This window comes from Schistocerca nitens, chromosome 12, assembly GCF_023898315.1.
Source record: "Schistocerca nitens isolate TAMUIC-IGC-003100 chromosome 12, iqSchNite1.1, whole genome shotgun sequence".
NCBI classification, from domain to species: domain Eukaryota; kingdom Metazoa; phylum Arthropoda; class Insecta; order Orthoptera; family Acrididae; genus Schistocerca; species Schistocerca nitens.
In genome coordinates this window covers 2,451,640-2,477,520 of record NC_064625.1, presented here as the reverse complement: position 1 = coordinate 2,477,520, position 25,881 = coordinate 2,451,640, and the positions used below count along the sequence as shown (strand labels likewise).

Genomic DNA, 25,881 nt, shown 5'->3' with positions numbered 1-25,881 from the left:
CACACACATACAAGGCAGGTACATTTTTATGTCCTGGCCCCTATTCACAAACTGCGCGCAAACACTGAAATAATTCTAATCGGGGTTCTACTTCATTACTACTTGATCATTAACTGTTCATTTATGACCTAGCAGCAGGATGCCACCCCAAGACAAACTAAGTAAATGTGGCAGGTTAAAGAAAGAAGCAATCTCTCACCAGACTGACAAACATGAAAGTATAAAGAATACAGTTTTTGAACCGGCAGAACTCTTTAGGCATGCTGGCAAGCCCATTTCATTGACATTACCCTCTTAGCAGCACCAGGAGTTTAGAAATAAAATGTTTAAACCTAAGCTAAAATTACTTCTTTTAGTGCAAAGGATTAATGTTAAGCAATGCTTTGAAAGTATGGTTCTAACATCAAGTATGCATATTCACACATTTCAAGGTCTGATGCAAAGGTAGGTAGCTACATGCAACTCGATAGCCACACCAGTCTAAAGTAGGGCTTAGTGTGCACTATTCTTTACAGAACGGTGGGGTAACTCTCTCACCCTCTTACAACCACAAAGGAAGATTCAATTGAAACTTCCTGGCAGATTAAAACTAAGTGCCCGACCGAGACTAATTCGGGACCTTTGCCTTTCGCGGGCAAGTGCTCTACCATCTGAGCTACCGAAGCACGACTCCCACCCGGTCTCACAGCTTTACTTCTGCCAGTATCTCGTCTCCTACCTTCCAAACTTTACAGAAGCTCTCCTGCGAACCTTGCATTCTGAAGATTCAATTGCTTTCTCTTGACAATGCTGACGTGTGTTCCACACATGGATACCATCCCCCACTCATGTTCCATCACAAATTGTATTCAAAAACAAACATAAGCAATGGTGCATCTAGTACCAACAAGGCAAGTTTCATTGCTGCCAATATACAATTAATGGGAGAACACAGTAATCAAGAAAGTGTGATAAAATGAAATTCATAAACGCGTGTCCAGTGTTCGAACCTAAACTGTCAGAACCAGCAGATTGACACCCTGCTTATCACATTTCTCAATTTTCTGTGCTCGAGTGTCTCACAATTCCCTGCAAATTTTCGCATGTGCCCATGGCTCCAACAGTTATCACTGTGTGTACTGCAGAATACTCCCAAGGATACCAAACTTAAAAAAAAAACTTCATACTATGCATTTCCTTTAATATGGTTTAACTAGGTATGATGCAACTTCTGGGGATTCCACTAATGACTTACATATTTGTATTTGTGTTTTTACTTAGTTCCTTAAAACATTAACTGCCTTTCCAATTTTACTCAGTGCTTCTAATTGTGCCTATGAATTGCCTTCGACTGAGGATGCTTACAATGGGGCTGGGAGGGGGGGGGGACAGATGACGATATTAGCTGTGAAGATATTCTTTTCAAGAAAATTACACGTGGGCTCCAGTTTCGTATACATCAGGTTAGGCACGGCACTGTCAGGTAAACAGGTGGTGTGAAGATAAGTAATGTGAAGATTCAATCTGCAACTGCCTTCTTACAGTACACAAAGTAACATCTTTCCACACCATATGTTTTGGAATATGGTCTCTAAACAAGCTCACTTTTTTCCTGTACAACTAACATGACAATAACAATTCTGAATCTACATTATTACTGTTTAATTTACATTTCACTGCTTGGCAGTGTGTTGTTGAAACCTTGCACCATTTCCGGCTTTCTTGACAACTTCCCTCTCTAATAGTGCATGGGGAAATACAAACCCACAAATCTTTCTGCACGAGCTTTGATCTTTATTTTATTACAGTGGTTATTTCTCGCCCATTAAGTACAAGTTAACACATTATGTTGGCATTTGAAAGAAAACTGAAAATCCGAAGAAAAAAGTCCACACAACCTGGTCACATTGAAAACTAGGCTACCTTGTTTATAATTACGGTCACCCCAACTCCTATCTCCCTTGGATTTAATAATGAAGAACTATAAAAAGTCAAGAATATGTTGATAAAACAACCAAAAAACACTTGAATTTTTATATGCATTGCTGCAGAACACACACTAGCCAACTGTCTCTTATCAGAATTTGAGCAAAGACATTTGAGTTACATTTTTGCTTGAACCTTGCAAGCACCAACAGCATTTCCAAGTCACTATGCAACAATTAACAGCTAGCTCTCAACATTAGCCTACATCCCCAAAGAAAGCTAGAAAAGGCAGTAACAAATGCTAGTCTTCAGAAACTTGTACTGCAACTGATTACTGATGAACGCAGTTTCATCATAAGTACAAATACTGGGTGAAGGTTACAACACAAGTGACAGTAGGAAGCACACCCTTATCCTATAGTCTCTCACAAGCAGCAAAACTAAACAGCCATTCTGAACATACCATGTCAACAACTCCCAATTTAAACCTGCCACAAGAAGAGAGAACAGTGGAATCATGGCAAGACTAAATGAATGTTTCGAGTGCTCAACAGCAAGAACACCTCAAATAATAGTCCCCAGGTAATGAATTAAGTTTATTAAGAGTTCTGAATACATTAGCTTTCCACTTCCTTTTCTAGCTTAAGGTTTCCTCCAGTGATGTTTCTATTGCCTTGTGCTGTATTTTAATTTTCTGCTCAATACTAGTTTGTTTTTGCGTCTGGATTTAGTATGAACTTTTCGAATTAATATATATCGGGCCACCATACTTTGTTGGCAGCCTGGAAAAGAGGGTTCCATTTTTTCCGATCCGACCATATATGCTATTTTTTTTAAGCTGTTAGATTTGTGGCTTCACTAAATTCCGATACAGAGATGTGATCAACAAATACAACAGCGAATTTTTTCGTTCTTTGTTTTCGCAATGCACTGTTCCTTCTCACCATAGCATTTTTATTTATTACGACAATAATTTACTCTCAACTTTACGTATTTTATATAACTGCTGGTATAAACATAATCACAATCATAAAAATGATAATCGCGCATTTTTGTTGCGCGCAGGACAAGGCATGAAATGGATCAGAGGTGACTTCTCTATAAACTGCGCCACAACAAGCACAGCACTTATACTGGAATGCTTTTATGGCCTTTCACCGAAGCTGAAATTCTTTTGTTTCCACATTCTTAATCATAAAGGTGTAGGTACTATTTTATTGATCGTAGCTGCCGGGTCACGAGACTGTGCTCGAAAGCTGCCATATAGAACAGAAGCGGAGTGATGTTTGGTCGTTTGTGAAAGAGGCAGCATTTTCTTGTCCGGCCTCCAGGTGTTCGAAGCCCCCCTCCTTGGTATGTATAGTTCCTAAGGGAGATGTAAAACCGAATTTCTATTTGCAATGGAATTAAAAGGAGTCACACTACTTCTACACATCGTCTACCAGCCGTGTTCCCATATACTACGCACATTGTATCAGGGTCACCATCATGGCCGCTTAACAACCTGCTACGAATATTGCATTAATTACCAAAAAATTGTATCCATGCCTCAGGCAATTAAATTAGGCATTCCGTCATGGCACAAACGCTATACCTTTCTGATTTATATTACTACGTTTAGGAACGTCCCCCTTTACAGAACTGATAACCCGTGCCCTCTTAAAAGTACCCTGCGTATGTGGCCGCGTATGACGCCGCCTCCATATTTTGTGTACATAACTCCAAACTGACAGAAACATAACAACGGATCAAGCACAAACATGTTTTATGTAAAACGACTCCCTGGGCTAACAGCACTTTCAAAATACTACTTTTATACTAAAACACCTGCAATTATACTAAAATATTCCAATAATTATTTTCCAATATGGCGTCTAAAAGCATCATAAACTTTACAGGATATAATCAAAACAAACAGCAGTAACAAAAAGTAAATAAAGATAAAACTGACAATACAAAGCATTTTACTTTATTTCCGAGTATCAGAAACGCGCCAAAAATAATTCAACAACGTTCTGTACCCTCGATTGTTTGGGCGCCCAGCACCATGCTTTAATGCGGTAATCAAGTAATTAAACCCGGCTTTCTTATCCTGAACTTTAATAAACTTTCATGCTCAACCTAAACTAAAATTAAGAGTTTTCCGAACAAATGTGTAAATAACATCTGTGACAATTTTCATCACGCGTGGGATGCTTTAGTACTCATTTAAATAGCTCACACGAAAATTTAATCACAACCTGCGTCTTCGTAAAATTTAGAGCAAATATACGCTTCGTATCTTCATCCATAAAGCACCGAACACAAGTAATGCTTTGCTGGCACTTCGACACGCTAATAATCTAGCACTTACTTTGCTATGGGGCCCGATTATAATTTCGATTCGACTAATGCATGCTGTTTCCGTTATTCTACTTCACAACAAAACAGGAAGCACGTTAAAAATAAAATTAGAACTCGTTAATTTTAAGAACAGCTATTGTTGATGCTAAAATATATCGTCATAATTGTTAGCAACGCATATGTTAAGTACTTACTTTATCGGGAGTTCTCCCCATCTTCTCAAGTTGTATTCTCTTCTCCATGTCGCACTTTATTTTAATACTAACGATTCACAACACACAAAATGCTCTGCGGCACTCGCTCCGTCAGCCTTTACCTTCAAAGCAGGAATGACGGCCGTACCGAGTCGCCACAACGTATTCGCTCACGATGAGCCAATGGTGGCCTAGAGGGGTCTACACAATAACACAGCGCGCGAGGCGGGAACAGGAATTCGTGCAAGGGACTACTTTCAAAGCAGCCAATCACGTTGCCCGTATCTCGATGTGGGGCAATCCTCCTGCCATCTGTCGGGTAGAACACGAATTTATTGATCTCTCGTTTATTCTTCAGAGGTGCAAAGCAGGTACGTGTCGAAGTTAATTACGCAAATAAACACCATTTGTTAAGCAGCAGTGACGTTGCATACTCAATTGATCTGGAAATGAGACAAGAACCGATACTTAGGTATGTCAGGTCGATATACGGCGCACTTAGACACACGTCCAGTGCGTTGCTAGCCGCCAGTCAATATTATGATTATGTACTTAAAAAAATGTTTTCGACAACAGTAAAACGTAACGAGTTACTGTGTTACCTGGCACTATATGTAAGTCAGTCGTACAGTAATGTCCCTACCAGGCTTTGAAAAAATTGTTAATAAGGTCGACAACTGCGTAACTGTGAGTTGAAGGATTCGGGAGGAGGGGAAGACTGGCTCGCTAGCGTCCTGCTGCGCTGGCTAGGGTGCGTGGCGTTTGAAAAACGATGGAGGCTTTGCGGAAGACGCCAGAGAGCGGGGCACGTCGCGAAGGGGGAGCTGCATCTCACCCCACCCCTAAAGTGTACCCATCCTGTCATACGCTCAGGCGGAGGTGGGGTCGATAAAAGGGAAGTATTGATTACGATGCAACGAAGACAGCTTGCTTCTGGTGGTTTTTAAAAATGGTAGACGGAAAAGGTGGGAGGGGCTGTTCAAGTCAATTCAGAAGTGAGCGAAAATCAGTTAAGATAGAATACTCGTATGCACGCTTGTTTAGTGTGTACTAGTATTTGGACAGACGGACAGACAGACAGACAAAAAATTAGAGCGATGCTGTTCTATTTATTGCTATTGAAATTTCTCTAATCACACTGTGTGGAAAGTTAAAAAGAAAAATCGCGAAGCCAAATTTACCAGTCTTGTGCCATTATTGCGTCTTCTCCATAGGCAGCATTCGAACTGTTTATTTTGTTGTCTGACTGGTGTCGAATGCTGGATTTACATGCGAAAGAAGGAGATAAGACAACGATAAGGAAACTAATATTGACCGCGTAATTGAGTAAGCTCATGTCAGCAAGCAGTCGTGGCATGACCTAAGAATAAACTGCAGTAGTAGGATGCAGGCGTACAGGGGTACTTGAAGTGTTCCGTCGCTAGGGCGCAATTTAGATCGAATGAAGTTCATACACAATTATTGAAATTAGCGTTCCCAAAGTCAGCCTTTGGGAAAACTGCACTTACAGTACAGGACAAAAATCTGCGCTGGCAAGCATGTATAGATCATTTAGTCAATAAATTAAACAGCCTTGCTTTTTGCCTTAACATGCTATCTGGTGTAACAGACATAAACAGCAGGAAAATTGGTATACCACAGTTACTTTGAATCTATAATTAGATGTATAATCTTTTGGAGGAACTCAAGCCACTTATCACGAATCCAGCTACTTCAAAAAAGAATTGTTAGAAAAATGCGTGCAGCCCCTCCAAGAACATCATGCTGTCCACCAATCAAGAACTTAAAAATATTTACTATCCCTTCATTGTACATAATTGAGATTATCATGTTTTTACGTAGTAATCCTGGGGCTAACTGAATAAAACCACTTCATGCACAACATCACACACACAGAAATTTTCATGCTTCCAGCACAGTGCTTAAAATTACCAATAAACTCGAGGGTAGAGATGTACTGAGCATGGAGATAGGTTCACTGAAGCAAAAAGTATATGATCTCCTGGTGGAAAAATGCTGCTAATCAATTGAGGAATTTATTAATGATGATATGCTCATTTGGACAGAATAACTATTTAATATCATAGTATTATGATAAAATAATGTCTGGAAAATCTAGACACAAAGACTGGTACATTGTGAGAAAAACAACTTATTAATATTATTGTGTTCAGCATAAACCTGTGCTACTAAAATCAGTGTTAGAAACTTATGTAAATAGGTATATCATAAGAAAAAAAACTGGCATGTCTTCTGTGCTATAAGTATCAAATGACTTGTAAAACATGTTTTGAGACAAATAAAATACAGTTATATAAAAATATGATGTATAGATGTTGTCACTGTTATGTTGCGGATGCAGTACATCTGGAACTTTTCTCTCATAATTGAATTGATGAATAATTTCTAACAATTTTTGGTTTTAGATAATTATATATTTAATACAGTCAAGACCTCTTCCTGCAATACAATTCAGATAGGTTTTTGGGAATGTAATCAATCTTAAGTACCTGTCAAAATGAACATGTGAACAAAAACTAATTTGTGAAGCCTGTTACGTTTGAAGGCATACCGTATTAAATATGCTGTTGTAGTATTACTTTGGCATTATCGGTGAGAATATTATCCATTTACTTTGGAAAATTTTTGCTTCTGGTAATGGAAAGATCGTTAAGTTGATAGAGAGAGGCATCTTCCAAATGTTTTCAGCTGTATCTCTGGCCTTTCATCACTGGTTGTGATGGCCTCGGAGAAGTACCACCGAGGTTGAATGTTATCACTTCGTTGTCCCTCTTCAGCTCTTTTCTTCCCGAGATGTCTATTTTTCATTTGGTTCACCTATCATCAGAACACATTACCACATGCCTCATCCACAACCATTTCAGGGACTTTTCCTAAGGAAAAATATTTTGTAACTGTTACATTGCAACTTCATATTTATGTAACTGAGTAGGCCTCTGGGGCCAGAGTCAGTTGGCATAAAATCTTTTAGAGTATATCCCACGTTGTCAGAGAGAGAGAGGGGGGGGGGGAGGTGGTGTTCTTTGTACAATTCCTAATGACAGCCATTTCTGATAACAGATATCCTACTTGCACTAATGAGGATAGGACAAAGTCAGTTCTTGGTAGTAACACCGTCATTTATTCCTTAATTTACGATTGTGAACAGGAGACTTTGATCATTGTAAAATTATTTAAAGCTCCACTCACATTTGGGCTTAACTTCTATCATGATTTCCAGAAATTATTCTATATATTCCAAGATTTTCAGAAACCTTAGCTTTTATCCAGAACAGCTGATTTCATATATGCACATTATTGCTTGTGGATATCTTCTTCACCTGCTTTGCCACTGGATTACTAAATTGTGAATTGTGGACTTACAAGCTTGAATGTCAGCCAGACATGGACTATTGGTGTGAATGTAGAAAACACTGAATTTTTTTAATGGTAGCTGCCCACCTGTTCCATGTGGTTCTCGCACACAGCTGTTGGCATTCTACATTGCTTGGGTTTTGCAATGGTTTGTAGTTTTGCTAGATGAGCTGACCAAATAAATTTGTCGAGGGCACCTGACGTAACGTCGGACGTATGCCCCTTCTGCTTTTAATGTGGTTGCTGTAGCAGGTTCTCTTTACGTAGAGCTCCTACTAATCAGTGCCTCTGAAATCCCGTGTTTTGCCCAAGAAAAGGCGTGGCGTCTTCACATTCTGCAGCTGTTATTGGAGCAAAAGAAGATAACTTCTACTCATATAATGAAAAAGCACGTTTACTACTTTATTTTACAAACATTTATATATATCCTGGTATGGGTGTATAGATCCTTAGTGTGACTTGTGAATTTGAGTTGAACACAACTTTACATACTACATTGCCTCAAAAGCTCGTGTGACATTCCAGATTACAATGTATTCCATTTGTCACAAAATTGTCTTGTCTTTTGTTTTCATTCTCGGACAGTGTGGGTGCTCTCGGACAGTCGAGCCATCGCCGAGCCTCAATGCCAAAATGTAAAAGATCCTGCCCACAGCAGGTGAAAGCATTTATTTGTCACCACTTCTTGCAATTTTCTCATATACCACACTTCCCATTTAATGTCTGCACACATGAAAACAAAATCTCATTAACATGCAACTGTAAACAACCTGATTACTTAAAAATGCTTGATATTATTTCCTTCTTTAAAAAGGAATAAAAGTTCATTTTTAATAACAAGTCTTTTCAGTTTTGTTGTTTCATTTCAGGTAAGTTGTGCTAAACAGTGTTAGTCTAATTTGTGTATCTGTATGTTATTTACTTCACATCCTGTGTGATGCAGGAAATTGTCCTGAAATGACCAGTGTTTCTATATAGTAAGATATCCGAGAGTGTGTGTGTGTGTGAGATCACCTTGTACTGTTTCCCACATTATTATTACCCGAGGAGTTGCTTGTCAGGTATATGCCTATTATTCGGTCTCTTGAGTAAAATCTCAGTACGGGTGTAGACAACAAGCGTGGAACATTCCTGCTTCAACCATTTGTTCTCTACTATCAGGTAAGTTATTCATTTACAGAACTAATTTGGAGGAAACTTTCGTATCGTGACCACCAGTTATTATACGATGTCATACTTCTGTATTCACTGCACTTACACTCCTTGTAAGGGCAGTCACTGTGTCAAATCTCTATTCCCTAAATGGATTCACCTGACCAAGGAATAGACAATCCCTTCTTTGGGTCTGCCTAACCTTACATCTCTCCTACCTACATTAAATGGTACAGGTCATTCCTCCATTGGATTCACATGACCAAGATATAGGCCACTCCTCCTATGGATCTGCTTGTCCTTTACCTGTTCTACACCTCATCTGCTATTTGGGTATGCCCCATCTTAACTTTATTAGTAAACACAATTACTATCCCCCTTTTACTACATTTTTTGTTCTAAATGATCCCCCATAACTGCTCTCTTCCAACTTTTCTTTTCTTGTTTATAACACACATAACATCGATACATACACATACTTCTCACACTTATGTATCTTCCGTCTACTTACTGATACATATAGCTTATCCTTCACTTTCTTATAATTACTAGATTTAGACAATACAAAAGATTACTAGTTATCAAACCATCTCATTCTCTTGCCAACTGTTAAGGTCGTTCTTGTTATTTGGCTGTGCACGTGAGCACGCCATTTGTCTTGCCATTCTTCTCCTACCTGGACTCTTTTCCCCTACGACGTGTGGCATGACTAACAGGAGTCATTTCTGTGAAATGTTAATTTATAGCTAAGTTTATTAACTAAGCTCATGGCTATCTTCATAAACATACCGATGCAATTATTATTGATTTACCATGCATTCAGGTGTTGAAGTCGTATATATATTAATTCTATTTCTGAAAGAAGGCATAATGTTAATAATAGAATAGTCAAAGAAGATAGAAATTGTCGCAGAGAAAAATAAGATAGAAATATGAAAACAAGTTAACTCGGGTGGCCGGTGGTGATGAATACACCAAATTCACAAACGGTGTGAACTCTTCTGTGGCCTTAAATCTTTTAATCATATCTATATTGTGTAATCCTTTATTTTGCCCTGTATCAGGGTCTATTAGATATACTGCTTTTGGATGTGGTATATTCTGAATTTTAAAAGGTCTATTTTATGCTGAAAAAAATTTGCTCGTTTCCTTCTTTCCATTCGAGCTATGATGAAAATTGTGTACTAACGGCAATTCATTTTTTTTTTTTTTTTTGATTGTTTGGTACAATAGCCTGTTCATTAAAAGTTTTGTCTTTTTTTTTGTGCCTGTGTAATCAAATTCTCTTGTATCTTCTCTTGCAACTTTTGCAAGTCAGTCACTGGTGAATTATGCTATGTGAACAATTTTAACAAGAACTCTCCTATAAAGGTTTTATTCATAATTTCTACAGGAGCTTATCCTGTTGACATATGCAGTAATTCACAAGGATTACTTGAAGTTCTGGTACTAGTTGTGCCTAGGTAGTGTGCCTTGTAGAACAGTACAATTTACACAATCGTGCTAATAACATATTCACAAGAATTAGTTTGTGGACTATACTTGGATATAGTTGTGTGTCTTACCACTTCCCAAGCCAAGAATTCCGTAAAATTATGGCTAATGAATTGGGGGCCATTATCAGTTATATACGTCGTGGTTTACCCACAGCTTGAAAATACTGTTCCTGAAAGAAGGTGTAATGTTAATAAAATATACTAGAAATGTCAAAGAAGATAAAGCTGCATGCCCTCGGGAAAAATTACGGCTGTAGTTTCCCCTTGCTTTCAGCCGTTTGCAGTACCAGCACAGTAAGGCCGTTTTGGTTAGTGTTGCAAGGCCAGATCAGTTAATCATCCAGACTGTTGCCCCTGCAACTACTGAAAAGGCTGCTGCCCCTCATCAGGAACCACATGTTTGTCTGGCCTCTCAACAGATGCCCCTCCGTTGTGGTTGCACCTACAGTACGGCTATCTGTATCGCTGAGGCACACAAGCCTCCCCACCAACGGCAAGGTCCATGGTTCGAGATAGAAATATGAAAACAATTTACCTCGGATGGCCGGTGGTCACGAATACACTGAATTCCCAAAGGGTGTGAACCCTTATGGGGCCTTAAATCTTTTAATCATATCTCATTACTGTATTGGTGTTTGCTTGTTTAATGGTATAAAGTTTAACATACTTTGACCAACATCAGCATCTTCCTTAGAAAGACTGTTAGTATCGAGCAGTTCTACTTTCTCCTGTTTGGTAGAATTTACAAATTCGTGTAATTGTTCCTCCAAATTAGATACCGTTTCAGATGTGTTAACCATTTATCTAAAATTTTTGCATTTTTCTAAAGCAGTTACACGCTCGTTCGACTCTGAGATTTGCTATTTAACCTGGTTGAACTCCGTAACAGCAAGTTGACCTGTTTTGTTAATTTTACGATCTAATTCTTTGAACTGCTCTTTTACTTGCTGGCGAACCAAATGGTATTCTTTCACAAGCTTTGACACAGTCTCGAATTGAACAGTAACCCGAATATAGAATAAATTTCCTTTACTTCACGTCTACGGTCACAAATTATATACATTATATATATTTGATGGTGCCGGTGCTGATTTTGTGTTTAGCATTTGACAATGCCACTATGGTTCCAGTATGTTAGGACATGTTTTTATTAAACAGTTACGCCTCTTCATATTTAAAGTGCACAAATGCACATATATATCATTAATACTTTTCATCATGGTCTGCTTTATTGTTTTAATCTGTAGACAACCTGCTAGTGTGTGTGTATTTTTCCCATGTTTTGCTGCATATCTGAAGAGGTCATTATAGATCGACACCGGTAGTCTGAAGACAGCAGTACATGCACGTGGCACAACATTATGAGAAACATCTGCATAGGTGCTGTCGAAAGGAGCAAGATCTGGAAAAAAAACTCAATTAATAACAAACAGCAGGTTGCACAAAGTTCATGCAAAAAAGTTCTGTGCAGTAATGGAGGAGGAAAATCCAAATGTGGTTAAAGTATGTTTTGATATACAAGAGAACCCGCTAATACCAAAGCTCTCCCTAGGTGAAGTATTCTATTTGAGACAGGTTCGGATATAAAATTTGTGCATTATGATTCACTCCCAAGCACAGACAAAGGAAATGATTGCTTTTTATAGTCGGCTTCAGACAGGACGGAAAGAATGCAACAGAGTAGCTCCTTCTCTTTTGGATTTTCTCAGAAACCTTGAGGTGACACTGCCAGAAAAAGAACCAAAACAAATTTTCTTGTTTTCTGATTCCTGTACCGCACAGTCATTATTTGGACACTAACGGTCTTCACAGAAGAAAGCAGAAAATTTTATAAGCTGGTACGTTACTTCTATATTTGTGGCCACAATGATAATCCTGACAGAGCCCACACGAGTGGATAGATAAATATTATTGGAGGAACGTAAATATTCTTTCACCGACTTAATACTAGAAAGTGTTGGAACGACAACGCATTGTCAATATTTTGAATAAGAGTGGAAAGCAAAGGACCTCAAGCCCTGTGTACTAAAAGCCCCACGATCTAAAGTGCTTTCGAAAACAACTGCTCGGAGAGTGACGGCTGACGAAAAGTCTGTCAGTGTCGGACACTTACAGTGGAAGTCCTGGAGAGGCTGAGGTACGGAAATCCAGAAACTGCAACTAGAAAGTGAGGAAATCAGCCACTGTGAAACAGAAGAATGTGGTCAGCAAGGAAAAGAGGAAGTATGTCTTAAAACTTATGAGGCATTTTAACATACCGTAAGGAGCAGAAGCATTTTATAAGGACATTGTTGAAAGTGATCAATACATTTCCAGTTCACTGTTGTTGTAGCCAGAATTTTGTGTTGTATTTCAATAGCATTTGTGGAAATCTCGACATCTGCTTATCAAACATTTACGGAAAAGTACGATACTGAAGTCTCGTATTGCAGTACATTAATGTATTTCAATGTAAATGGACAAAAAAGCAGCTTTCTTTGTAATTAATGTTAAAGATAAAAAAGAAATGGAAAAAATGAATTTATGTGTATATTAACAAAACTTTTAACTTCCATCTTTGTACTTATTGACTTCTAAAATACCTGGAAACTTTGTTGCTCTATTCTGAAGTAAAGAATGAAAAGTTTAGAAATGTCAGACACACAGTCAGAACCGTTCCTACAAAAGCTCTGTAAATGTTAACTTTTCTTATTTATGTAATTAGTGTTTCATATGATATTTAAAAAATGCATTTTCACAAAACTTTACTTTTTGGTGGTTTTCGAGTTTTGAAAAAATGCTCCTCGTTTGGGATACAGCACAATAAGAAATATTTTTCAAAAGAACTGCTTGCCTCTCTAAAGTAAGGTACCTGTACATATTGGTTATGTATTAAATTATTCAGCACCAGTGGTAAATTTAATGCCTGTCCTAGAGCTAATAAGGAAGACATAACATTTCATTTGAAGCCTTCAGCAATAATCTGAATGTTAAAAGTCCCATTCTCGAACTTCTGAAATGGTCTATTGCAGCCACTTCCGCATTTTGTGTCACTGTAAATCTTCTGCTAACTACTGTTCAGCTGTGCCCTGTGGAGCAGTGTTCCAAAGACAACTTACTCTTAAAGTATCACTACCAGGGTGGTGGTGATTGTAACTGACCTCTCAGTCTCAAAGTGGGGCATCCATTTAAGGGATTGAGAAAAGAAAAGAAAAAAAAATCAAAAATAGTCGTGGATGTAATAAGAGAGGGTGTAGAGGCAAAGATCCCAGTTAAGGGAGCTCTTGCCGTGAGGCGCATATAAGAGAATTTATAGCATGTGGCAGCAACTTGTATCTGACAACATTTCGACACCAAATGTATTGACCGATGCCCAGTGTCGAGGATCTATTCTAATGCAATTGTTGCTGAGGTTCCGGCAGCATGTTCAGATGTTTTTCAGCTCACAGTTTGAACACCAGAGAAAAGAATGTAGGTAAGGGTACCTGTACGAATAAGACATTTGGCATCTACACACGCTGCTTCATTATACTTGGAAGGCACATAAAATAAATAGTGGCTTTGCGTACAACAAATTAATTTGGCCCACAAGTTACTCTGTACTTGTACTTTCCGAAGCTAGTCTTTTACACTGTTTATCGTGATAAAGAATAATAATGTTGGCAGTATTAATTACCTGGTGATATTGTATAACTCATCCTTCAGTATGTCCAGAGACATTGTGGTACACTTGGACAAGAGAAAGGGGCTACAGTGCACAGGAACTTTTTTTAAATATATTTCTGCTACACCCCTCCTCTGAAAATATTGAGGTAATATGGATTATACACAGATTTTGTCTCCTCTGAGGCAGTCAGTGAAACTTATTTTAAAACATGCTCGATTTTCTAACAAGTATTAACAGTTTTATTTTCAAAAATGCGGACTGACTGGACATTACAAAGACCTGCTATGAGAATTATGTACAGTGCTTGTAGACGAAAAAAATTGTGTATTTGTCTGTCCTTGTGGCATTAGAAAGTCTACTGATTAACAATACAAATAAAATCCACTGAAATAATGTATTCATTCACTATATATTCTTTCTGTGGCTCTAACTTGAGAACAGTGACTTCTTCAGAATTTCTCATCGATTGACTGCAGACAAGAGCTGATAATGACAATGTGGGAAAAAATCGCTGTGGTTGCAGGCTTCTGTAAGGGACAGTTAGTTTCGTTTGATGATTTCTCCAGCACAGATCAGACAATAGCTACATGCAAAAGAGTAAAAAATGTGTGATGGTGGGAAATTACAGACAATTATTGTGCTGGTGAATGCGTAGCAGTAATAAAGAAACTGTGTACTCAAAGAAAAGCTTAGAGTTTTAAATATAAATGACAAGATAAAGTATGGCAGATTGATGGTTTAAGCAGGATTGGAAATTGTAGAAAAGCAAAAACAAGACAGTGGGATGAAGGAGTGTTAAAAAACTTAGAAAGAGATGGGCAATACAGGGGGCCAGAACAGGACGTACGGTCTAAAATTTCTAGACAGGGAAGAGGAATGAGTTTTTTGGAGTGTACGGAAAATAAAACTGCGTACAAATACCGAAAGGAATCAAAAAGTTGTGTACCATTTTTCGTTCAAACCAATACTTACGTAGCTGTCACCTCTGTTCTGTAGCTGACAAATGACAAGTTGGAAGGACATTAAACTTACCATTTTATACATAAAATTATAAGGATTTCACAGAGCTGCTTTGTCCACACAAAGTTTGTCAGTTAAAAAAAAAACACACGAAGAGTACCTCGAGTAGACTGAGTGAAAGAGGGTCATAACTTTGGAAGCGGCAGACTTCCTCGAGGCTCGGCAAACATCGGCACACTGTTACCCGCAGGTGCCTGCCACGTGTTATCCACTGGGAGCTGGGAGTCTCCGACTTGGGCCTAGCTCCCAGAGTTGGCAGTCACGTGTGCTCGCCTGTGTGAATAAATGGTGGGTATTTCTCTTTTGCTGATAAAGGCTGTGGCCAAAAGTTATGCAAGTGTCTTTTAATTGTGCCCATCTACAATTTAACGTGTCTTCTTTACGGTAAGTAGCAATCTACCTTTTCCCCTCTTCTTTCTTCTTTAAGTGCTCAACCCTGAGGTTGGTTTGCAGCAGAGCACCATTCCTCTCTTCTGTCAGCCTTTCTCTTCATTTCCACGTACGTGTTACATCCGACGCCATTCACGATCTGTTGCACGTACGATATCCTCGGTGGCCCCCGCCATTTCCTTCCCTCGGTAGCTACTTCTGCTATTGTTCCGACGATGATGTTGTGTCGTAGGATGTGCCGTACGAGTTTGTCTCTTCTTGTTTGGATGTGCCTCCACAGAGATCTGGTTTCCTGTACTCTTCTAAGCACCTCTTCATTTGTTACTTGTCTCTCCAGATGATCATCATCCTTCTATAGCACCACATCTCCAGTGCCTCTAGCTGTCTTCTCTCTTCTCCTCCAATTGTCCAAGTTTCACATCTGTAAAGAGCCACACTCCAAATGAAACCTTTCATGATAGGTTTCCTTATTTTCAGACTGATGTTGTTGCTGGTGAGTAAATTCCTCCTCAGATTAAATGCAATTTTGGCCTTTTGCATTCTGCTCGCAATTTCTTTCCGGCTTCTACCGTCCCTTGTGATTTTGCTTCCCAGGTAAGTAAATTCCTATATCACTTCCAGCTCCTCTCTTCCAATTCTCATTCTCAGAGGTTCATATTCTACTCCTGTACCGCATACCGTCACTTTAGTCTTTTTCTTGTTTATTCTCATTCCGTACTGATTGCCTAGAATTTTTTCCATTGTTCTGAGGGCTTCCTCTAGATCATCTTTCGTCTCCATGACTATAGCAATATCATCTGCATAACGTAGCACATCTATCTTCTGCCCATTAATTTTGATCCCCACCTCAGTAGTTTCTCGAACTTGGTCTATTGCTTCCTGGATGCACATTGAATGTAAGAGGAGAGAGAGCACATCCTTGGTCTAATCACTGCCACCTCATTCTTATAGAAACTTGAGTATCACACGGATGTCTTTTCCCCCAAGCTTCCCTCCAGTACCAAATTGGTAATCCCTCGATGCCTCAGAATGTCTCCTACCAGCTGACTTCTACTAGTCAGGTTGTGCCACAAATTTCTCTCCTCCCCAATTCTATTCAGTACCACCTCATTAGGTGCATGATCTACCAATCTAATCTTGAGCATTCTTCTGTAGCACCACTTTTCAAAAGCTTCTATTCTCTTTTTGTCTAAACTGTTTATCGCCCACATTTCACTTCTGTATATGGCTACGCTCCACACAAATACTCTCGTAAAGGACTTCCTGACACTTAAATCTATACTCAATGTTAACAAACTTCTCTTCTTTAGAAATGCTTTTCTTGCCATTGCCGGTCTACATTTTCTATCCTCCCTACTACTTAAGTGTCTCATTTCCTAATCTAACTCCCTCAACATCACCCGATTTAATTCGACTACATTCCATTATCCTCGTTTGCTTTTGTTGATGTTCATCTTATATCCCCTTTGCAAGGCATTGTCCATTTCGTTCAACTGCTCTTGCAATCCTTTGCTGTGTCTGACAGAATTACAATGTCATCAGCAAACCTCACAGTTTTTATTTCTTCTCATTGCACTTTAATTCCTCCTCCAAATTTTTCTTCTGCTTCCTTTACTGCTTGCTCAATATACAGACTGAATAACATCAGGGATAGGCTACAACCTTGTCTACTCCCTTCTCAACCACTGCTTCCCTTCCGTGCCCTCTGACTCTTATAACTGCATTTGGTTTCTGTACAAATCGTAAATAGCCTTTTGCTCCCTGTATTTTGCCCCGGCCAACTTTAGAATTTGAAAGAGTATTCCAGTCAACATTGTCAAAAGCTTTCTCTCAGTCTATAAATGCTATAAACGTAGTTTTGCCTTTTTTAGCTTATCTGCTATGAGAATTCGTAGGGTCAGTATTGCCTTGCATGCTCCTACATTTCTCCTTCTCCGAGGTCGGCTTCCACCAGTTTTTCCATTCTTCTGTAAAGGATTCATGTTAGTATCTTGCAGGTGCGACTTATGAAACTGGTAGTTTGGTAATTTTCACATCTGTCAGCACTTGCTTTCTTTGGAATTGCAATTATTATATTCTTCTTGAAGTCTGAGGGTATTTTGCCTGCCTCATACATCTTGTTCACCTGGTGGAAGAGTTTTCTCATGGCTGGTTCTCCCAAGGCTATCAGTAGCTCTAACGGAATGTTGTCTACTCCCAGGGCCTTGTTTCGACTTAGGTTTTTCATTGCTTTGTCAAATTCTTCATGCAGTATCATATCTCCCTGTTCATGTTCCTCTACGTCCTCTTCCATTTCAATAATGTTGTCCTCAAGTACATCTCCCTTGTATAGACCCTCTATATACTCATTCCACCTTTCTGCTTTCCCTTCTTTGCTTAGGACTGGTTTTCCATCTGAGCTCTGGATATTCATGCAGGTGGTTCTGTTTTATCCAAAGGTCTCATTAATTTTCCTGTAGGTGGAATCTATCTTAGCCCCAGTGATATATGCTTCGACAACCTTACATTTCTCATCTGGCCATTTCTGCTTCGCCACTTTGTACTTTCTGTTGATCTCATATTTTTAGACTTCTGTATTCCCTTTTGCTTGCTTAATTTATTGCTTTTTTTATTATTTTCCTTCCATCAATTAAATTCAATATCTCTTGTGTTACCTGAGGATTTCTACTGGCTATCATCTTTTTACCTAGTTGATTCTCTGCTGCGTTCACTATTTCATCTCTCAAAGCTACCCATTCTTCTTCTACTGTATTTCTTTCCCCTGTTCTTGTCAATCGCTCCCTAATGCTCTCTCTGAAACTCTCTAAAACCTCTGTTTCTTTCAGTTTATCTAGGTCCTATCACCTTAAGATCCTACCTTTCTTCAGTTTTAATCTGCCGTTCTAACAAATAAATTGTGGTCAGAGTCCACATCTGCTCCTGGAACTGTCTTACAATTTAAAACCTGGTTCCGAAATCTTTGTCTTACCATTATATAAACAATCTGAGAACTTCCAGTGTCTCCAGACCTCTTCCACATATACAATCTTCTTTCATGATTCTTAAACCAAGTGTTAGCGATGATTAAATTATGCTTTGTGCAAAATTATACCAGACATTTTCTCTTTCATTCTTTTCCCCCAGTCCATATTCACCTATGACTTTTCCGTCCCTTCCTACTATCAAATTCTAGTCCCCCATGAATATAAAATTTTCGTCTCCTGTAGCTATCTGAATAATTTCTTTTATCTCATCATATAGTTACTGAATTTTCTCCTCATCTGCGGAGATAGTTGGCATATAAACTTGTATTATTGTGTTATTGTGGTAGGTGCGGGCTACAATAATGCGTTTACTATGCTGTTCATAGTAGCTTATCCTCGTTACTATTTTTTTTTTGTTCATTATTAAAACTACTCCTGTATTATCATTACTTGATTTTGTATTTATAACCCTGTATTCACCTTACCACAAGTCCTGTTCCTATCACCACCAAACTACACTAAAGTGTACTAATCTAATTCGAGCCTATCCATTTCGCTTTTAAAATTTTATAACCTACCTGCCCGATTAAGGGATCTGACATTCCATGCTCTGATCCGCAGAACGCCAGTTTTGTTTCTCCTGATAATGACATCCCCCAGACTAGTCCCTGCCTGGAGATCTAAATGGGGGACTACTTTACCTCCAGAATATATTTTACCCAAGAGGATGCCATCATCTTTTAACCATACAGTGGAACAGCATGCACTTGGGAAAAATTACGGTTGTATTTCCCCTCGCTTTCAGCCGTTCGCAGTACCAGCACAAGGCCGTTTTGGTTGATGTTACAAGGTGTGATCAGTCAATTATCCAGACTGTTGCACCTGCAAATGCTGAAAAGGCTGCTGTCCCTGTTCAGGAACCACACATGGCACAGAAAAATACACGGTACAGACAAAATGATTGGTATAGAAAAAAAGCACCGGTGGGGGAAAAAATAGAGGGACTGAGATTACAAGTCACAGAAAACATCAATGACGGCCCTGACCATTCCGACGATGGCAGCTGCTGCAGCCCGTTGCGGGCAAGTGAGCAGAGGGAGCAGGTTGTCGCGCTGTTCCCCCTCTCGTGAGAGGCCACAGGGCAGGGACGGCATCTCCACAGCGACACCCTCGTCGAGGTCGGCACCGCAGGTGTCGGCGGGGGCGTCGGAGACGACGACTGCACGGGACCCGGCGACGGAGACTGTGGCAGCCGAGGTGTCCGGGGTGACGGGAGCCGCACTGGCGACAGCATTCGAGGAGTGGAGGTGGAAGCAGGAATCCCAGATGGCGATTTGCCAGGCAGCGACCCCACTTCCACGTAAACCGAACCGTTCACGACACAGGAATAGGCATCGGTGGAAGCGGAGGAGGCAGTGGTCTCTCTGGAACGAGCTCGACCGCTCACAGCCGCAGCTGGTCGAAGTGACGGGTCGTCTGCCCGTCAGGAGTGCAGATGCCGCAAAGGCGCCCCGCTCGGCGATGTTTAGTGGTGGCAGGAATCCAGTTCGGCCAGTTCTGAAACTGTGTGCCCAGACAGATGCAACGGGCCAGAACTGTAGAAGAAACGGCAGATGCACGGTCGGACACAACAGACGAAGGAGCATCTCTGGATGACACGCACATAGCAGCTCCACCCGGCTCTCGTCCCCCACCGGTGCAAAACGGTACGAACTCGAAAAACAGTCTCGAGCAGCTTCGAGGGACCTGCCAGATACATATTTCCACAACTGAGTTTTAAATTTCGGAATCGTACGTTCGTCTCCACCGTTAGATTGAGGATAAATGAGGGAACTGTGAGATGGCGAACACCACTAGCCTGACAAAAAGATGCAAATTCTCCAGAAACAAACTGGGTGTCGTTATCGGTAACCGTGGTATATGTAAGTCCCTCGACTGGAAAAATCTTAGACTGGCTCAAAATAGTGGCCGCCACAGATCTGGATGGACAACACTACAATAAGCCGAGACTAATTTCGTGAGGGCCAATCAAAATCGACATGTAGACATTCCCACAGATGCCACGGCATTGGCCAAAGGGGAGGAAGGCACCCACAGCACCACGTCTCGCCGAACACAGTGAGTGCAAGCTGCGTAATGTCCCCGTCTGTACCCCACAGCCGACATACGTGCCGGCAGGCCACAACTTTGGTGCGAGAGCTCCCCCAGCCACCGACACGCAGACGTCACAGTACTTTACGGCGTAAGGAAGGGGAATCACAACTCGGGGAGCAGCGTCCTCTTTAGCTAACGAAAGAGCCCCGTCAAATACAGACACGCGGTGCCGGAAGGAGAAGTTATTATGCGAGGGATCTGAGACACCGCCCGGGGGAATTTCCTGGGCAACTGTGCAACACAGAAGAGAGGACACGAGTAAGTACAGGATCCGCAGTGACGGCCGACGCTTTCTCGGCACTAGTGACGAGAAAACCGTCAACCGTGTTCTCGTTCTCAGTATCTAAATAGAAACGAAGGAACTCGTTCCGGTCGAACGCCGGGTCTGGCTCGATCGGAAGGCGACACGAGCCTTCGGCATTGGCGTGTCGCACCGTCGGCCGGTAACGGCTCCGATAACGATAGTGGGAGACGCGGAGCGTCCGCCGCTGCAAACCGTGCGCTGCCTCGTCTGGCACGGAAGCGGAACGGTTAAAAAGAGCAACCGACAGTTCGTGATCTGTGATTAAATGGAACTCGGAACTGTACGAGAAGACGTGAAATTTATCGAGGGCGAACACGATCACTAAAGCCACCTTTCCAATCCGAGAATACCACTGCCGAGTCGGAGTCGAAGTCTCGGAAGAATAAGCGACGGGTCGTTCGGCATATTTGTGCACCGGCACCGCGCCGAGAGGCATCTGTAGCCGACAAGAGATGCTGACCGGGCTGAAAAGTGGCCAGACTGAAGATTAGATTTAAGGAAAGTGAACGCTGGGTCACAAGTGGGGGATCAGAAAAAAACCACGTGCAGGGGATGAGCAACAGTGGATGCGTCCAGCAAAAACTGAAGGACGTACGCAACTTTACCTAGAAACGGCAGCAGTTCCTTAATGGAGGTCAGCCACGGCAGAGCCGCAATTGCGGCAGTGTGTCGACGCGAAAGCGTGACCCCCCCGTGTGAGGAACCTCGAAACGTAGGTATCGGTCGATGGCTAAAAAAAATTGAGATTTGGCAAGATTGCACTCGAGACCTGCAGACTGCAAAACAGAAAACGACGGACGGAGATTGCCGAGGTGGTCTTCGGTGGAAGAACTCGAAACGACAATATCCTCGAGGTTTGATGCAACCGGCCACAGAGGCTGTCAGCTGCTCTAAAAAATGTAGAAAAATTGCAGGTGCGTTAGTAACGCCAAAAGTCAAGTGCCGAGTTTGGTATAGGCCGAAAGGTCTACTGACGAGAAGGTGCCCAGTGGCCTCATCTAACAGGAGCTGGAGGTACGCCTCTGACAAATCGGTCGTGGAGAAGTAGTGGCCACACGATAATTTTACGAGCAGCTCGTCAGGGGGGGGGCAAAGGGTACGTATCTATCACAGGTCGCGCAGTAATCGTGCAGAGGCAAAGCTCACCCTTTAGCTTCTTAACGGTGGTCAGTGGTGTAGCCCACCGACTGGAAGAAATAGGCCGAATGGAAATGAAAACTCAGAGCAGAGGGACTCCGGTTGCCGATATGGAACTCGATCTGACAATAAATTTGTTTATTGACTATAGAAGCGGAGAACTGACTTAAGATCGGATTATGCTGTTTGTTACATCCGTGAAACCTGTGTGAGGGGAGGGGAACTCAGTTCCACATACATTTGTGCATGTAACTAAAATCACTGCAGCTCCTGTGTCCACTTGTATTTATAGTGGTTTATTAAACATATAAAAGTCAATGAACAATTTGTTCGGTGAGAGAATCATTGTAGAGATACAGTTTATGTCCATTAGTGCTACTGTGCCCGCCACGTTCGAAGCGGTGTTACACACCGATGCAACGTGGCCTTTCTTTTGACACTCGTTTCGGGCACACGGCACGCAGGTGCCGGACCGAGCAGTACGGGCGAGACGGAAGGGAGGCGCGCGGCCGCCATCGCGATGTGGCACGTCGCCACTGTGGCTGTAACCGGTGCTGCCCCGTGTGACGCCAATCCGAGGTCGTACTGCCGCAGTGGCTTCCCCCCCGTCCCGAACACTCACAGCGTGCCTAACGGACGCCGACTCCGCAGCTTCCGATCCCTCCCCCTACCCAGAAATCTGATTCGCCTGCGACTCGTGACACTTCAGAGGACTGTGCTACACTGAGCACGTCTGTAAGTGTCGGGTTCTCACATTGAAATGCTTTTCTGCAGACTTTCCTATCCGGGGCCAGACGAGTAACAACATCACACACACCGTGTGATCGGTGTAGGAGTTGTGACTGGTGCCAATTTACAGTGACTCTTCAAACCGTCTAATTCTGCAGACTGGGCTTTGTAAGATCAGTTTGGGCATTTCTAACAACAGTAAAATTCTGCACGCTTCGCAATGATGTGCATTCTGCCACAATCTCGCACATTTCGTCAAATAAGCTGGCCAGTTCTCGCAAAGGCTCAAATTGTCACGACGACCGATAAATGTGTGGCGAAAACTGGGAAAGAAAGAAAGCCCTACACCGGTTTGCATTGCCCACACGGAAAACGTGAAAATGTTGCCTTAACCGTGTCTCGTACGAGCCCGAATCTTCGGCAGATTCGTCGTATGCCGGAAAGGGCGAAGGTGGCGTGCAGCGAACGTGCCGATGCAGATCTATCGAGAGTGGTGGTCAGAGTCCTCACTCGCCACCGAGTTTTGTTACAGCGAGAACAAACACAATTTATTGAATGTAGTACTTTACAGAGCAACACGTAAGATACGGGAAAGTACAGGTAGCGTGTAGCACCGAACACGGTGGCTGGACGACAGTAATACAAGTTACAGAACAGGCCGAGCACCCGTTTGCGATCGCTCGAGTGATACCGTTTCTTTGGCGACGCCTAGAGCACACCGGGGGACCGACCCGGGTGGTCTCCGTACGTAGGCCCGTTAACTGTACGGATGCACGCTCTCCGGAATCGCACGTGTCACGAGTGCAGGTACGTCAGTAGTGTTGTGCTCGTGAATCGAGAGTTCAGTTTAAATTCTCTCTCGTATCAAATGCACGTGTAAGTGTGAGAATACTCGGGTTTCTGAAAATGTTTTAGAAAGACGTTCTGTTGTCAATTTTACACAATACTATCATTATGTAGAGTAAATAATTTTTTTGAGCGTAGCTGAATTGCCCAGGAAGATTGTGTCGTAAAACAGAACTGGGTCAAAGTATGCTACCAGTCCCTTCTGCACGTCGACGCGATGTGAGATTTCCGAGTGTGAAGCAGGCGGGCCCGAACTTGTTCTTTAACTTAAGCACGTGCCACTTCCACCTCCGTCCGGACGCACAGCAACTTCTCGTGCCGAGCCTCGTCCAGTGTGTGTTTCCGGTACCTGCAAGTCATTTTTATTTGTTTGGAATTGTGCAGTATCGAGTTTTTGGAATATTACGGGTAAAGGTGTCGACTGTACCCCAGCCCTGTTCCAGCTACCTTTAACAGTACCAGTCTCCCTCTACACAAACCACCTCTTTGCCTTATTCCACAGTCGTATACAGTCCGACTGCAAGCACATTTGTACGAAACATCCGGAATTATTTAAATACCCCTAATTTGTACAGTTTATACTACTGTAATATTAGTCATTAGCATAGTGTTATCGAAACAGATTTATTTACACCTTTCAGTAACTTCTGTGCCTCTTTTATTATTAACTAACAAGGACCTACTCTCTTAGAGCTGAAGTGAAGTACCTATATTATATTTTTGTATAAAATATGAAATCTCCGAATTGAAGACTTTGTACTTTTAAGTCACCACATGTTAACGCCGGACTAAAAGTTTCTTTCCAACCTTCACGTCTTTCTGCCTGCTGCTCCGTTTCTGTCAGGAGTCACAGCCAACGTCCACTATAACGAGCCCTGTGCACATCTGTTGTGGCCACTCTCTAGTTCCGGCACACAACACCGACTGTCGCTTCTAGCAGCCCCTCGTGCCTCAATTGATAAATATGAACTCTCCTTTTTACAGTAAAACTCTTCTCGTATGACTTCATCATTTGTGGTATTAATAGGAATGTCAAAAGTCTCAACTTAAGTAATTTTGATACCTCCTGGGCAATGGAAGTCCAAAAGCAAATTGCAAGACTGAGAAGAGGTAATGCCAGAGCAAGTGGAGGAATTGCAGTTTCTTGTATCTCCATCTCATTGCCCCGGCAGCAATTACAATCCATTAATGACGAGTCTCACATCAGTTCCGTGTAATTTATTTAGAATACTTCATGTCTTGGAGATTGTGTGCCTTAATCTGGACATTTCTGTGCACCCCTAACTATATCAAATGAGTTTCTAACCATTGCGCATAATCCATAAAATTTTACTGCGCTTATATTTCACTCAGTTATTAAAATTGTGTCACATTTTTTTACCAATTTTTGATTTTTTTTCTCTTTTTTCCCCAGATAGCACAGACCACCTGAGCCATTTTTACCGACGTTCCGTGGGATCGTCTGAGCCAAAGCTACTTGGTTGTGGAATGACGTGGGTCACAGGATGGGAAGAAATAAGAGAAAAGAAACAAAACAACACACACACACACACACACACACACACACACACACACACACACAGAGAGAGAGAGAGAGAGAGAGAGAGAGAGAGAGTACGTATGTATATAGACATCACAAGAAATTGAATAAAAGAGATGTGACATTATGAAGATCTGCTGCCATGCCTCGGGGGAGCAAACCGTTCAGGGCTCTCTCAAGTTCTCCTCCAACTTTTGTGTCCAGAGTGGTGCTACTCCTCTAGACAAAACTATTTCTCAATCATCACCTTCAGTGGACGTGCACTTCCTCAATTTCAGATGGAAATCTCTTCTAGGAGTGGGGAGGTGGAAGGAGACGTACGGGTGACACGACAGCTGTTGCTTCGCTGTGGAGGGTGTGATGTAATTTAAATAATCATCCTAGCATTCACTAACTGGGATTTATGGCAAACGTCTTACTACTGTAGCATTTCACTCTGTGACATTCTTGTGGATCTGAACTGTCAATTGTGAATATCGTAACTGTTGTAACCGGAAAGACAGAAGGGCTCACTCTTGAAGCAGTTGCTCGTCTTTAAAGTGCTCCGTTCCTGAGTCTTCATAATTAATTTGTAACTTGATTTTTGTAAACTTTTTGTTCCTTTTAATGTCTATCTGTTTTCTCTATTTATGTATATTTATTGACAGCCGAATAAAGATGTACAAAAAGTTTTCTAATCTCAGAAAA

General features: G+C 41.4%; 1 protein-coding gene and 1 long non-coding RNA gene across 2 annotated transcripts in view; one reads left to right on the top strand and one right to left on the bottom strand.

Annotated features, from left to right (window-relative positions):
• The window catches only part of LOC126214848 (acidic leucine-rich nuclear phosphoprotein 32 family member A), a 13,500-nt gene extending 8,610 nt beyond the window's left edge, over positions 1 to 4,890 (bottom strand). The window contains exon 1 of the mRNA XM_049941484.1: positions 4,443 to 4,890. Within this exon, the coding sequence (XP_049797441.1) occupies positions 4,443 to 4,490 (48 nt within the window). The 5' untranslated portion in view covers positions 4,491 to 4,890. The remainder of the gene's footprint in view (positions 1 to 4,442) is intronic.
• LOC126214850 (uncharacterized) lies at positions 3,179 to 25,881 on the top strand. Its single transcript, XR_007542072.1, has 2 exons — positions 3,179 to 3,258; positions 25,069 to 25,881. It is a non-coding gene; the product is annotated as an uncharacterized LOC126214850 (long non-coding RNA).